Below are 13333 nucleotides of genomic sequence, written 5' to 3' on the forward strand. Positions count from 1 at the left end.
TGACCTTCATCATCAGGCGTCCAGTTCCTGGACAATTTGGATAACGTCATGGATCATGGAGTCGGTTTCTATTTTCTAGTCTACGTACGTGTTTCTGCAGCACGCAGTAGTCGACAAATACGTAATCTGTGTTCTGCCCGACGTTGTATGCCGTATGTATCACTCAAACTCCTTTTGCTGAACTGCCTTTGACGGGAAAGATGAGTCATAAGAGCTTATAGAACTATGACCAGGAAGACCATTAATAATCGCTGCAAGAGGTTAATTATAACCTTTTTATTCCATATACTAGCGTCCTAAATTCTTCGGATCGCCGGCGGAGTGACGCAACACCAACTACTACGTCATGCGGTTAGAGAGTTGAACACCATCATCCAAGGAGCGTTAGGTTTTCTTTAATCTGATGAGTCTTTGGCCGCTGAAAATCTTTCTGCGTACAAGTGGTTACTGGTAGCCTATTCCACAAGGCTTGACATCACAAGACCTTTTATCAGAAGTATGCATATGAAAAGATTTCCTCCTCTTCCAACTACATTTCTTCTTACTCCATTCGCAGACTCATATTGCACTACTACTTTTCTTTTTTTTTATAAAAAAACACATTCATTCCCATCAGTTAAAATGAAGGTCGTCGCTCTTTTCGCTGTCCTCCCCGCACTTGCGGTTCTCGCTGAGCCCGCTGCTTTCCCCGATCCCACTCCCGCCGCTCCTGCCCTACAATTTGGCAAACCTGCTGTCGAGCGAGCCGCCAACATTGACGCCCGGCAAGGTAGGTTTCGGGGGCATTGCTACACTCTGAGTGTAAGCTGACAGTCTTCTTCTAGTCATCTCTTCCCTCACTTCCGTTGCTGGTTCAGCTATTGGCTCTGTTGTGAACACTGTCACTGGTGGTGCTGGATCTGTCGCCTCCGACGCTACAAGCGCTGGAGGTGCCGCTACCTCTGGCGCTGGCTCCGTAGCTTCGGACGCTACAAGTGCTGGAGGTGCCGCTACCTCTGGCGCTGGCTCCGTTGCTTCGGACGCTACAAGCGCCGGAGGTGCCGCTACTTCTGGTGCTGGCTCCGTTGCTTCCCAGGCCACCTCTGGCGCTAGCTCCGTCGCATCTGGCGCTTCTTCTGGCGCCAGTTCTGTTGCTTCGGGGGCCACTTCTGGAGCCAGCAGTGCCGCAGGTACTGTCGCGTGAGTTATTTCATCCATCAATATATCATAGCAGATCGGTGGTTGACACCAACGTGCGATTAGCGGCAACTCTGCGGCCACTCCTGCCGCCATTGTTGGACAGGCCGGTCTCTGGACTGCCGTAATGGGTGGTGTCGGTCTTGTCGTTGGCGCTGCCACAATCTGGGCATAAGACATTATTGCTAGCCTGGTTTTTGGTTGCTCTGCCATGAATTGGAAGTGCAGGAAGTATATATAAGCAAATTTGTAGCGAATAATGCAGGTTGTAATTGGCGATAAGAACATATTGTGCTTCTGGCGGGACTGCCAGTGGATTTACTACGCGGCGAATGATAAGATAACCTGTCTTCCTTGATTAGAAGTCCCCCGGGACCGTATGTCGGTTATCTCCACTGATTTTGCTCCAACAATCACCAGCTGACGAGGACGTTTTACCACTGGCATCTCTTTCTCCATTATTTGGTATTTTCGCCTCAGCTAGGAATCCTCCATCAGTTAAACGGGTTGCTAGACCCCATTAACTCCAACAGCTGCATCCTTGCGAGTCCTGAACTTAACTCTAGGGCTGTACTAACCAAAGAGTTAGAAGCTCGGCCAACTATAAAACATACCCGTTATCTCTTCTGCCCTAGGCACTCATCGGCATGTTCAAGCTCATCAAAGACCTTACGCGACCGCCAGAGGCCCTCACACCACTATCTACAACTCCATCTTCCGGATCTGCAACTCCTCATGGGGCTCAAGCCCGTACACGCCCTCGGTCTCGGTTAGCTGTCAGAGGCCGAAGTCAGTCGCCGGCTGTACCTGGGATGAGGGCCAAAAGTCCTGGAACAGCAGCTTTTAGTCATGAGCCCGGCCACGGGGAAAGGGATCCCGGAGATAGTGGATGGTCTTTTGCCTTCGATGCTGAAGCGGAGGATGAAGAAGATGAGGATGAGACCGAAGAGTCGGCTATTCGAGTGGTGGGAATTATTAGAGCCTTGAGAAATAATGACAAGGAGGCGGATGCTATGCTCTATGTTGAAGTGAGTTCTTATTACATGACAGGAAAATTGACAGCTAAAGATATGGGAAAGAATTTTGCACAGCTTCTCTCCATCCCAAGTGATTTTTACACTCGCCAGGCATTCCGGCGTCACCATGGCACCAGGACACTTTTCCTGGCTTTAAATGATGGATTGGCTTGGGAACCAAAAGAAGAGGAGATCTCTGAAGAAGAGTGGCAAGTAAAGGAGGTGCAGCGAAAAGAAGGTGTGCGGCTTGCATTTGAGGTTTTGAGCTGGGCTCTGGGTGATAGAGTGAGCAAGGCGCATTTTGAAGTATGTCCCATTACCTCTGAGCTACCGGTGATTCACTCACGCGCTATGTAGAGAAATGGAGGGTATCAGGCATTTTTGCCTGTATTGTACCGCCTAGTTCCTCCATCGGGCTCCCCCAACTTCCCCAATCCACAGATACTCGCTCAACTCTTTGCTCATGTCTGTTCAAACAATTACTCTTTCACAGCACTTTTTGAATCCCCAGAAATCTCATTGTCAAATATTCCTTCTCGTATAGGTGACATTGTCGTTTGCTCATCAACAAGCGGAGCTTTGAAGCTACTATGGTCGTACTTGCAAGGGGAAAGTCCCAAAGGCAAGTGTAGAGAACATATTCCGTTGGGAGACTTTGAGGGCAAAGAGGATTCTGAAGAAGCTAAGCTTGTTCAACTTTTCTTTCAAGTCCTTCTCATCATTGTCAAAACATCTATACCCAATCTCTTCACGGTAGCTTTCGAGCTTCCGAACTTGTCAGAGTTCCTTCTCGAGCGCCTTTATGGTCCTGAGCAAAAGAGGAAATACGCGATCACATTCCCGCGTAACAAAGATCCGGGTTTGAAGGAAGAGAGTGAGGAAGAAGAAGCTGTCATGAAGTGGCAAGGGCCAGACAAGGAATTGAGGCCTATATATCTAGCGTTGTTGAAGAGAATGTTGGAGGCCAGTGTCGATCAAAAGGTGACCTGGCGATTGTTTGGTCTTGTGCGGAGAACAAACGAGGACTCGAAACCTATTGCAGTCGGAACACCGGCTTCAGCGGTCTTTACCCCTGAAACACCCAATTCTACTTCTCCTTCCAATCTCCCTGCACTTGCAGCACCCACACGGGGTAAGCCAAATCTTCACATCAATACAATCGACACAACTGCGAAAGACGATGAAAGCCTTTACCCAGAGGTACTGGATCTTATACGTCATGCTGTTAAGTCGAAATGGTCGGATGTGTTTGTGTTCGAGGGCGGTTGTGGGGATAATCTAGGCGGTTTGGAATTGGAAGAGCTGGGAAGACCTTGGATGAACGGTCATAAAGGGTTTAACTTCTCTGTGGGTTGTTTTACTGATGATAAAATCGGAAAGAGCTTATACAACATAGTGCTGGATTCATATTTCCAAGCTCAACCAGCCCCTTACCCTTCTTCATCTTTCGCAAAAAGGAAGTGGCGAACCTCTCTTCCAGATTCGTATTCTGGAGAACTCTCAAATCGCCATCACATCGACTATACATTCTCCTTCCTCTCCCATTAAGCCCTCGCATTTCCCCAACGAACACGAGGTCATCTGTTCTGCGCCTGACGCCCTTATCCCTCATTTCCAATGGGTTCATTTCGCGCTGGGTTGTCGCAAACCCCATGGGCAAGATATAGGTGAAATCAGAATTTTTATCAACGGCATTCGAGTGGGCGCTATGCGTATGCCTTTCCCCGTCCCATCCACCACCCCTCCTATTCCTGTCACTCAAGATACCAAGCACGATATCACAGCGGGTGCCATTCGCCTGTCGATAGGCAAGGAATACCAAGGTGGTGTTGTGAAGAAGGAGACAACGAAAGAAGGAAGTGTGGGTAGGGAAGAAGAAAATGAATGGATGCTTGGAAGGGTACTGTTCTTGGAAGAAGCCGTTCCGGAGGATTTAGTGCTTCTCATGCACCATCTCGGCCCTCGATATACTGGCAACCTTCAGGAACCTATGGGCAGATTCCTCACTTATGAAGGAGCCACTTCCATCAACATCTATCTTCACAGAGTTGCTCAGTCTGCAAAGGACAAGCGGCTCTTCACTCACCCTAGCAGTTCCATCTTGGTCCGTGCTATCCGTTCGGGGTATGTTCTTCCTGAGGAGTCCATTATCCTTTCTCTGAGCGCCAAAGACTATGATTTATCCCAGGACGTATGTGTGAATGGTGCCATCCCACATCCTTACAGAGCTAAGCAGCTTCGCTACGGAATCGTGAAGCTTCTAGGCAACGTACAGCCTTTTAAGTCGACCAATCTCGATGAAAGCGTGCAAGCTGTGGGTGGAGGACTGGTGATTCTGAAGATGATTGCCATCAGCCAGACGAAAGAGGAGCTGTTAGCGACTCTGGGTATTCTGAGGGATGCAATTAAGGATAGCTGGTCAACCAGTGAAGAAATGGAAAGGATCCGTAGGTCCGACCCTTCGTTCGAGACGATTGACTAAAGAAACACTTGCTGTAGATGGCTTTGATCTCTTGGCGGCCATTTTGAGGCCCAAGGCTGCAATGTTTTTGGATGAGGCATGCACGAAAACCATAATGGCCATGCTCGGAATCAACATGGACAAGCCAGGGTACGTTGACAATGTGATAATCCCACCAAGATTTACTGATGAAAGTTCACTGTAGCTCTGCCACTGTTCACAACTCTGTTGCTTATCGGGCCCTGGGACTTGAATTTGAGTTGTGGTCTTACGCCTCTGACGACGTGATTAGATACTATCTCCAACATTTTAAACACCTTTTAGTGACTTCGAAGCACAAGCGCTTCAACATTTTGCGCACATTCCAGAAATCTGCAATGGTGAAGAAAATGTTATATACTTTAAGGTCGGGCCTTTTTGCTATAGAGGTAGTACCGGACGTCGTTGGTGAGCATTTCCGGGCAGGGCATTTATGTCTGCGAACTAACTCTGTATAGACACTCTTCGGTTGGCCTTAGAAGCCCGCTGGAGCGGTGAAAACGGGTGAGTTTACCATCAGTGGGCTCGGGATGCTACTGACGTTGATATAATAGCATAAAACCTATTTTCTCCTATTTAGTATCGGCTCTATGCCAAAGTGGGTCTTACGCTCTCTACATAAGTTTAGCCCGGTCGTAATTAATCTAACCCTAATGCTAGACAATATGGCCTTTTCGGTTACTGTTTCTAATGAGCCGCCCCCATACCAGCTTCCTGCAGCCTTGATTCTTGCCAAACTGGCTGAACTCTGCCATAATCCCACTCGCCTCACCAAACTCAATCGCTCTGTCGCCTTGCATCGTCTACTTGTCATTTTCCTCTCCTCCAACTCTTCACCTTTTGTTGTTTATCCATGCCTGGATCTACTTCAACACTGTTTTACAACACCGGGCTTGGAAACCTTCCAGAGATCCTTTGAGTCCGAGGGCGGTTTCGCATTGCTAGCAAGAATCTTGCCGCCGGTGTGGACCTTTGAAATCCAAGTTATTGTGATGAAGATGGTATTAGGGGATGAACCTGAAAAGAGGCTTCTATCACCTCCAATGGTAATGTGCTTGCTGGCCGCGTTGGATTGGTTGTTGCAAATGGCCGGTGATAGTGAAGAAGGTGGGGGAAGGCCACAAGTCGCACGAACCAGATCTGGGACTATGAGTTCTGTCAGGTCGATTACTGCTTTCCCTCCTTCAAACTTTGGTAAGTAGATTGTAGCTTTCTATGTGTCGTCACTAATTAGCGATTTAGATCCGTCACAACCGGACGATCGCCTGAAATCCCTTCTTCAGGTGTTAACCGGCATGTACCGAGCCCATCCCAATTTCCGCAAAAGCATCACGTATAAGAAGATTGAAAACCTTTTGCCCAACATCGCCGATTTCGCTGCTGTATCAGGTAATGGTCGACCAGATATAGTTCAAGGCCAGCGAGAGGCTGTGGCTGGTTGGCTAGCCGTCCTGGTGGATGAAGGCAAGTTGCCAAAGGCAGTTATTACACAGGTTCGTACACAGGATACAAGGCGTATAATGGTACTGATCATGTGAGCAGATGAGTCTCTTGATTGAGCAATTAAAAACAATCCCTTCATCTCCCAAAATATCTTCTTCATTAGCAATGTCTCCCACGTCCCCTCCCACGTCGTCTTACTTTGGACAGTCTTTCACCAGCCGCCTTGGTACTTCGACGGGCGTCGCTTCTCCCCTCTTAAAACGAAGACCCTCAACTGATGCTGGAATGCCTGGATTCACCAGGTCGAGAAGTATCAGAGAACAATGGGTACCCCTGAAGAGAGTGCTGACAGGAGAGTCAATTTTGGAAGGCGGAAAAGACAAGAATGAGGCATGGAAGATGATTATCATTCAGACTGTAGGTGCCTTAATATTTGTCAAATATTCGGTGGAGACTAATGGGCCATATAGGATTTCCGAAGTCACGCCAAAATGACTTTGGAAAGGTAAGTATATTCGGCGACTGGGAAAACCGCTTGCTGAGAGCTACACAGGAAAGAACATTGGCAGAAGTTGTCTCAGTTTGATTGGCCTCAACAAGCCGCGACACTGCGTGCTGAAAACGGATTGTGGCAGGAGAGCAACGGGGGCGTTACTTGGCGTTTAGATGGGAGCGAAGGGCCTCTTCGCATGAGGTACGCCAGACTTTACCAATGGGTATTATCCTCCTAACAACGTCATATAGAGCACGATTGGAGCGGGTAGATAATGTTCCTGAGCCAGGCATCACTCGCGCTCGCCATAAACTTCGTGACGCAATCCCTTCGGTGGACGAGCTTTCATCTGCTGTATCTCGTATTAATTCCGCTCCTTGGGAAGATCCTTTTGCTTTGGCGCTCGGGGACACCGCGCCTGTTGAAGAAGAGATGGTGCCTACGCCTATCGCAGGTCACGATAGCCCAGGTAACCCTCAGATCCTCAACAACTCGAGCTCGACACCGGCCAGCGATGCAGTTTCAGAGAATGGAGAGGAGGAATCATTTGTCGAAATCGAAGAGCGTGGAGATGACAAGATGAGAAAAATAGCTAAGAGCTTGAGACCCGGTGATATAGTAGAGGAAGCGCATGTGAGTGTTGATCTGTTTATCTGCCGGGTCCTTGTTAATTACGGGAGGGCCTTAGAATATCGTGAGGATAGTAGGAGTGGATGCTTGTCGTGAGTCTTGTTTGGCTTTGAAATAGTCTTTAAAACTGACTTTCCTTCTTAGCCGGTCTTCTAATATTGGGAAAGAAGAATCTTTACCTAATTAATGGACTGGTTCAAACTCCCGGTGGAGAGGTCATCGACGCTAAGGATGCTCAAAAAGACGTCCTGTCCATTCCTTCGGGTACACTTGTTGAGCTGGACCCTGATGACCAGCAGAGTCACTGCTGGTATGTAACATGGCGTTGCTAAAACTGAGACTTGTGGCTGACTGCCTGAATCGCATAGGCCTTACAATGAAATTATCGAGAATAACAAACGCGCGTTTCTCTTCCGCGATGTGGCCCTGGAGCTTTACTTCTCTGATAAGCGCAATTTCCTTGTTGTTTTCCGGGACAAGAAGGAGAGACAAGCTGTCGTGCAGAAGATCAGCGGCAAGAAGGATCATCGCGATGTTATATCGAAGAGCGTCATTGGTAACTTTGTCCTCGATACAGTTGCAAAGGCCATGGATAAGAGTGAACAACAACTGGAAGCTTTGCAAAGGAAATGGCAAAACCGGGAAATCAGCAATGTGAGTGCCCATTGACAACATTGGCAAGCGCGTTAACAAGTGATAAGTTTGCGTATTTGCAACTTTTAAATCAGTATGCCAATCGTACCCCCAACGGTGAATCGCTTTTCCCATCATCACCTGAATTACGCTAATACACCTGGCTAGACGTCACTCAATATCCTGTGTTCCCATGGGTTATAGCCGATTACTCATCAGACCATCTGGATCTCAGGTCTGAATCCTCTTTTAGAAACCTTCGTTTTCCCATGGGTGCTTTGACACTAGCCAGAAGAGAAGAGGCTATGGAGCGCTATACTGCGACAGAAAGTGTCGGTGAAAAGCCTTTGTAAGTTTATCCTAGTTTAAGGTTGATGTGAATTAACGTCTTCGCAGCCATTATGGAACACATTATAGCTCATCCATGATCGTTTGCGGGTACATGATTCGTCTTTCCCCCTTTACAGAGATATTCTTAGCGTTACAGGTGTGTAAAAGCCTCCAATGAAAATAAAACCGTCACTGACTGCTATCCTTAGGGCGGTAATTTTGACTTGGCTGATCGTCTCTTCTCAAGTGTTCCAAGGGCTTGGGTATCTGCTTCTTCAGATAATCGTGGCGATGTGCGAGAGTTAATCCCCGAATTCTTCTACTCACCAGCTTTCTTGATGAATCTCGTGAGTATTACAAATAACGCTGGTGCGCGGAGTACTGAAGTATTGCTAGAATCACCACAATTTTGGAAGAAAACAAGTATCTGGTGAAGCCGTGGACGATGTTGCCCTACCACCTTGGGCTCTTGGAGACCCTCATTTGTTTATCCATCGACACAGGGAAGCGCTGGAGTCTGACTATGTCTCTCGCCATCTGGCATCTTGGATCGACCTTACTTTCGGTTATAAACAAAGGGACCCGGCTGCCTTTAATTGTTTCCATCCTTTATCATATCGAGGTGCTGTGGACCTGGAAAACATTGAAAATGAAGAAGAAAAGGCGGCCTCGACAGCAATCATTCACAACTTCGGTCAGACACCAAACCAAATCTTCAAATCCCCTCATCCTCATCGTTTCCTGGGAGGGCAGAGCGACCTACCCTTGGGTGTGCGATTCGGCGTAGCGGAGCACTGGCAGTTGATGCTCAGAAGCATACTTCCTATCACTGAGTCAATAACTTCGATAGACCTCATTGATCTTCCTTCTGGCCCAGATACGAAGCCCAAGTTATCACAAAGATATAGATTGTCTGTTCCAGGTTCCTCACACTTGACAGCGCAGTATGGTTTCGTGGATGGTTCTGTAAGAATATACTATCAAGATGTTGTCGCCAAGGTAGGTTGCGGTATCCTCTTTTCTCAAAATAATGACTTCAACTGACAGGAGATCCAGCTCGTCTACCTCTGTGAAGGGATATACCCTGTGAATGCAGTTTTCGCCTCATCTTCGCTCTTTCTCACTGTGTCATCGCTTGGTGTCATCACTGCGTGGCGTATCAACGTCAATGGTGCCGGATATCGCCGAGGAGACGTGACAATGCAGCGTGAAGCGACTCTTAGAGGTCATTCTCGTCCAGTGACTTGCTTGGCTGCTAACACCTCATGGAGTATACTCGTTAGCGGGGCAGAGGTAAGTGACTCAGGAGGTACTGACCACTTTACTGACACTGAATCTGGTAGAACGGGGACGTTATGGTATGGGATACCAATCGGCTGCGATATATCAGGACTCTGCAGACCGAGAAAAAGGAATCTATTGAATTTTGCGCTATCAATGAAGCCGATGTGAGACGCTTTTCTTGGACATATGTCTCGCCGAGCTGACCGCTTGTTCGCCAGGGCCTGATTGCTGTGGCCAGCAGAAAACACTTATTTCTATTCTCACTTAACGGCCACCAAATCGCCTCGATCAGTATTGGCGATTGTATCTCTTCCATTGAGAGCGATACAGAATCGCAAATGTCCGAGGAGCCTTACGAGGACGACTTTACAGGTGGCATCGCATTCTTGAATCGAGAATTTCTGAAGTTCGGCGCCCTGTTTGTCATTGGAGTTGGTGCGAGGATTGTTCTTTTCCGTTGTGCCCCAGGAGAGATCAATGTCTTCAACCCGGGCCCTACGATACCTTGGGCACTCATCCCGCAAGGAGTGATCCATCGTTCAGATGATCATGATGGAGGTGATTGCTGTTCGGTAAAGTTTATTGGGTGAGTTCTTAGTCATTAAAATCCAACTTATCTAATCAGAAACTAACTTGATCCGATTACAGCGAGACTCTTTACGCCGCGTTCAATCCTAGTGAGGGAAAGAAGAAATTCTCTCTATATCAGTGGTCTTTACCCGACGGTCACGCCAGACATGTGGCCGACTCGGCCTCTCATATTTGCATGGCTGGAACATGTACTAGGCATTTCGGCCTGCTTGGTGAGACATGTCGTTCGCTATACATGTCTACGCTGACACCGTTATAGAGCCGAAACGCCATTGTGGCGGGTGCGGGGGTGCATTTTGCGGGTAGGTGAACGAGAACGGCTTCATGCTATTTGCCGGACTAACTTGTAGACCTAGGACCCATGCCCTTCATGTCGAGACGTTCACTATGCGTTATTGTGACTCTTGCCGAGCTCAACTTTCGATCGCTTCAGCCCAAGGATTCCTTAATTCTCGTCGAGATAATCTTATGCCCCCATCGGGTCAAAGTTCAAGGCGCCCATCGATCTCTTACGAATCTCGAAGCGGTCGCCCATCCTTCGCAAGGACTCCTAGCCAACCTGGTTCGAGTAGACGCGGTTCAGGCGACCTTGAATCTTCAACATAATATCGTGCCGTATGAAACGACTGGAATAAAATTAATTGTATTGAACGAAAAGACTGATAGCATGAATGAATATTCAGTTGTATCCTTTCCCAATCAAAGTATTGACTTAGAACGTCCGCTCGAAAACAAAATCAAACCCAGAGTGTTCCATCAACACATTGCTACAATCTAAGGACTCGAACGACGTCCAATATCGGCATATGTACATAACTAATGTGTCTCGGCACCTGCGTCAAATACGGTCTTGTTACCAGAAGGTGCCGTTCCAGCTGTTGATCCAGATCCTGGCGTGGTAGCATAGCCAGTAGAAGGGCTTGGAATGGGGGCGTGTTCCCCAGTAGCAGTAGGCACATAGCCTCCTTCTGGAACGCCGCTCTCATCGATTTCCTCGGCAGCTAGTGCACAAACGTCAGCATACATGCTCGCTTTCATGGTACCCGCCAGGGGCTGGGGCTGGTCATGCAAGAGATACGCATGCAGCAAGCAGATGATTCTGCTATACCTAAGCGAAGAGAGTTAGACAATCGGCCGCGGACAAATTTCAGGCACGAGCCAAAAAATTTGATCCCCTCCGCGGCCTCTGCTGACCCCGTTTTCGAACATTTCCATGCGCTTTCTTCGCTAAATTGCTGGATAAACGATCCAACAAAGAGCAGGAGATTGTGTACACAGATGTATAGCAAAGAAGTAAAAAGAGAAGCCTCCGGCGGGGCTCGAACCCGCAACCGCACGATTGAGATGATGGCCCGTAACCGGTTCAAGCAGACTCTAAGAGTCGTGCGCGCTACCGATTGCGCCACGGGGGCTTTCGATGTTTTTTTCTATTTCTAGGGCATTATTATCAGAGGAATCCAAACTTACCTTCTATAATGTCGTACATCTCAGACGCAATCTCAGGAGCAGGTACTCGGCCACTATTAGATGGCTTTCAGTCCGATAATGCAAGGATGTCTGTCTTGTCGAATGAACTTACGCAAGGATATCTGTTGAAGAGATACTACTACCATAGAAGTTCCTGTTGGCGTCTTTTCTCTCCACAAGGATAGTGCCATCCAAGGTCAAACCGGCAAAGAGACCTTTCAGAAACATACGTTAGTTCCCGATGTTTGCAGCTATATACCGAAGAGTCTTACCCTTTGATCGACTGTAGCTGAACATGGGAGCAGGATTGGCCAAGGAAGCAGCGACCTGCCCTCCAGTTCCGATGGGACCTGCGGCAGCCGAGATACCACCTGCCGAGAATATCGTCATCAATGATACTCTCTAACTTGGGCGGTCTATGTGAACTTACCACCAATGGTAATGTTTCCCCCGCGAGAAAACGCCTTGACAGCTTCGTCAGAGTTGAGCACAATGACGACCTCTGTCAAATCTAGAGACCGCTTCTGTCAGCTCGAAGTACTACAGCGGTTGAGGCTGGAGCCATGGAGAATCGGATCTCGCTTGGTCTACGTCTCTTTGGTAGACTGGAACACTGACCGGCTCCAATTTGCAATCCCCACCCTACACCAGCTGTGGCAATGCAGCTTGGTGCACTCCAACTGCCATCCGGCAGCCTGGCTACCACCAGACCTGAACCGGCCTTTCCAGAAAATACGAAACCGGCCTTGATGATAGTGAATACAGCAAGCCCTGAAGCAAGCAAGCGAGCGCAAGTCAGTCAAGAACAATAAGACATAGTAATCGAGAAGGCATCGATTGCCTACTTACCTTTGGCCTTTTGAAGTACAGCCTTTGGTATAGAGTTGAGGGCAGTTGCTGGACGTGCCGGATCAGCTATGAAGTCAAGGATCGAATCAGCATCATAGTCTTTAATATACGCCCGCACACCGGCAACAGACCGGTCATTATAACTATGTATCATATAATACAATACTCACCTAAGAAGCCTCTCAAGATATTGGCAGCCTTCTGAGATTCTCCTGGAAGACTGAAGGATTGCATCAGACTGGAACCGCCTTGCGTCGCCATGGTTTGCCCATCCTACAGTGAAACATCAGCGGCCATCCAGAGCACTAAAATGATAGACCGGAAAGTAATCCTGAATGGTACCGCATGTTAAATGCCGATATGTCGTTTCAACCACCTCGTTTGAAGCTCATTGAAAGCGACATTGCGGTTATATGAGGGCAGCAAGCAACATACCTTGAGTGCGGCCTGGGCCTTGTTCACAAAGTTACCAAACTTGCTTTGCATTGTTAGAGTGGCTTGAGGGTTATATCAGCGTATTTGAGAGGGATATAGAGGGTAGTAGTGAAAAGGACAGATGAGAAATCGATGAATGATCGATATGGGAAAGGAATAGCCGGAGCTCGACGAAGCAACACCGAGATGATAAATACGACGTCACCATCCGTGCCTTTATTCCTCCCTCTGGCATCCATATCCCATTTCATCATTCCTTCTTCGCTGCACCTTCCTCTACCCCGCTGCCGCCCCTTCTCAGATCAAGATTACAGTGTCTTCTAAGGGCCTGTCCTAATGCTTAGGTAGATACATAAGAGTAACAGGAGAAAGTTCGGCGAGCAACCTTCCGTTTTGCCGGCTTATTTATGCAACCCTATGGTTTCCTTTTCCTTTTATGGGGTCCTATCAGTTTCGCTATCTTGAAGACGGTGCGCCCTCATTGAA

At 48.0% G+C, this 13333-nt stretch overlaps 4 protein-coding genes and 1 non-coding gene; 2 read left to right on the forward strand and 3 right to left on the reverse strand.

Annotated features, from left to right (window-relative positions):
* Positions 1-537: 537 nt before the first annotated feature.
* On the forward strand, positions 538-1465 carry CNAG_06396 (hypothetical protein). XM_012198076.1 has 3 exons: positions 538-769; positions 825-1179; positions 1243-1465. Exons 1-3 carry the CDS (start codon positions 622-624, stop codon positions 1349-1351), a joined length of 612 nt encoding a protein of 203 aa, XP_012053466.1. The 5' UTR covers positions 538-621; the 3' UTR covers positions 1352-1465.
* Positions 1466-1616: 151 nt separating this feature from the next.
* On the forward strand, positions 1617-12715 carry CNAG_07936 (hypothetical protein). XM_012197928.1 has 28 exons: positions 1617-2204; positions 2256-2498; positions 2550-3539; positions 3589-4639; positions 4692-4803; positions 4859-5100; positions 5151-5196; positions 5247-5290; positions 5353-5886; positions 5935-6185; positions 6235-6552; positions 6606-6640; positions 6689-6829; positions 6880-7261; positions 7317-7350; positions 7403-7568; positions 7627-7912; positions 7960-8008; positions 8060-8240; positions 8288-8378; positions 8431-8568; positions 8618-9220; positions 9278-9514; positions 9565-9669; positions 9724-10091; positions 10154-10308; positions 10356-10398; positions 10453-12715. The coding sequence occupies exons 1-28, from the start codon at positions 1824-1826 to the stop codon at positions 10700-10702; spliced, it is 7476 nt and encodes a 2491-aa protein (XP_012053318.1). The 5' UTR covers positions 1617-1823; the 3' UTR covers positions 10703-12715.
* On the reverse strand, positions 10662-13028 carry CNAG_06399 (SH3 domain-containing protein). XM_012197929.1 has 9 exons: positions 12848-13028; positions 12583-12685; positions 12413-12478; positions 12182-12334; positions 11994-12074; positions 11836-11934; positions 11676-11778; positions 11564-11616; positions 10662-11097 (listed from the first exon to the last, which is right to left on the reverse strand). Exons 1-9 carry the CDS (start codon positions 12896-12898, stop codon positions 10913-10915), a joined length of 894 nt encoding a protein of 297 aa, XP_012053319.1. The 5' UTR covers positions 12899-13028; the 3' UTR covers positions 10662-10912.
* Positions 11401-11508, reverse strand: CNAG_10141. The gene has a single exon. It is a non-coding gene; the product is annotated as a tRNA-Lys (tRNA).
* Positions 13029-13179: 151 nt separating the features above from the next.
* Positions 13180-13333, reverse strand: part of CNAG_06400 (plasma-membrane proton-efflux P-type ATPase) — a 4237-nt gene continuing 4083 nt past the window's right edge. The window contains exon 7 of the mRNA XM_012198077.1: positions 13180-13333. This exon is cut by the window's right edge and continues 371 nt beyond it. The gene's annotated coding sequence lies outside the window, so the exon portion shown is untranslated.

Source organism: Cryptococcus neoformans, chromosome 13 (assembly GCF_000149245.1).
Source record: "Cryptococcus neoformans var. grubii H99 chromosome 13, complete sequence".
Lineage (NCBI taxonomy): Eukaryota > Fungi > Basidiomycota > Tremellomycetes > Tremellales > Cryptococcaceae > Cryptococcus > Cryptococcus neoformans.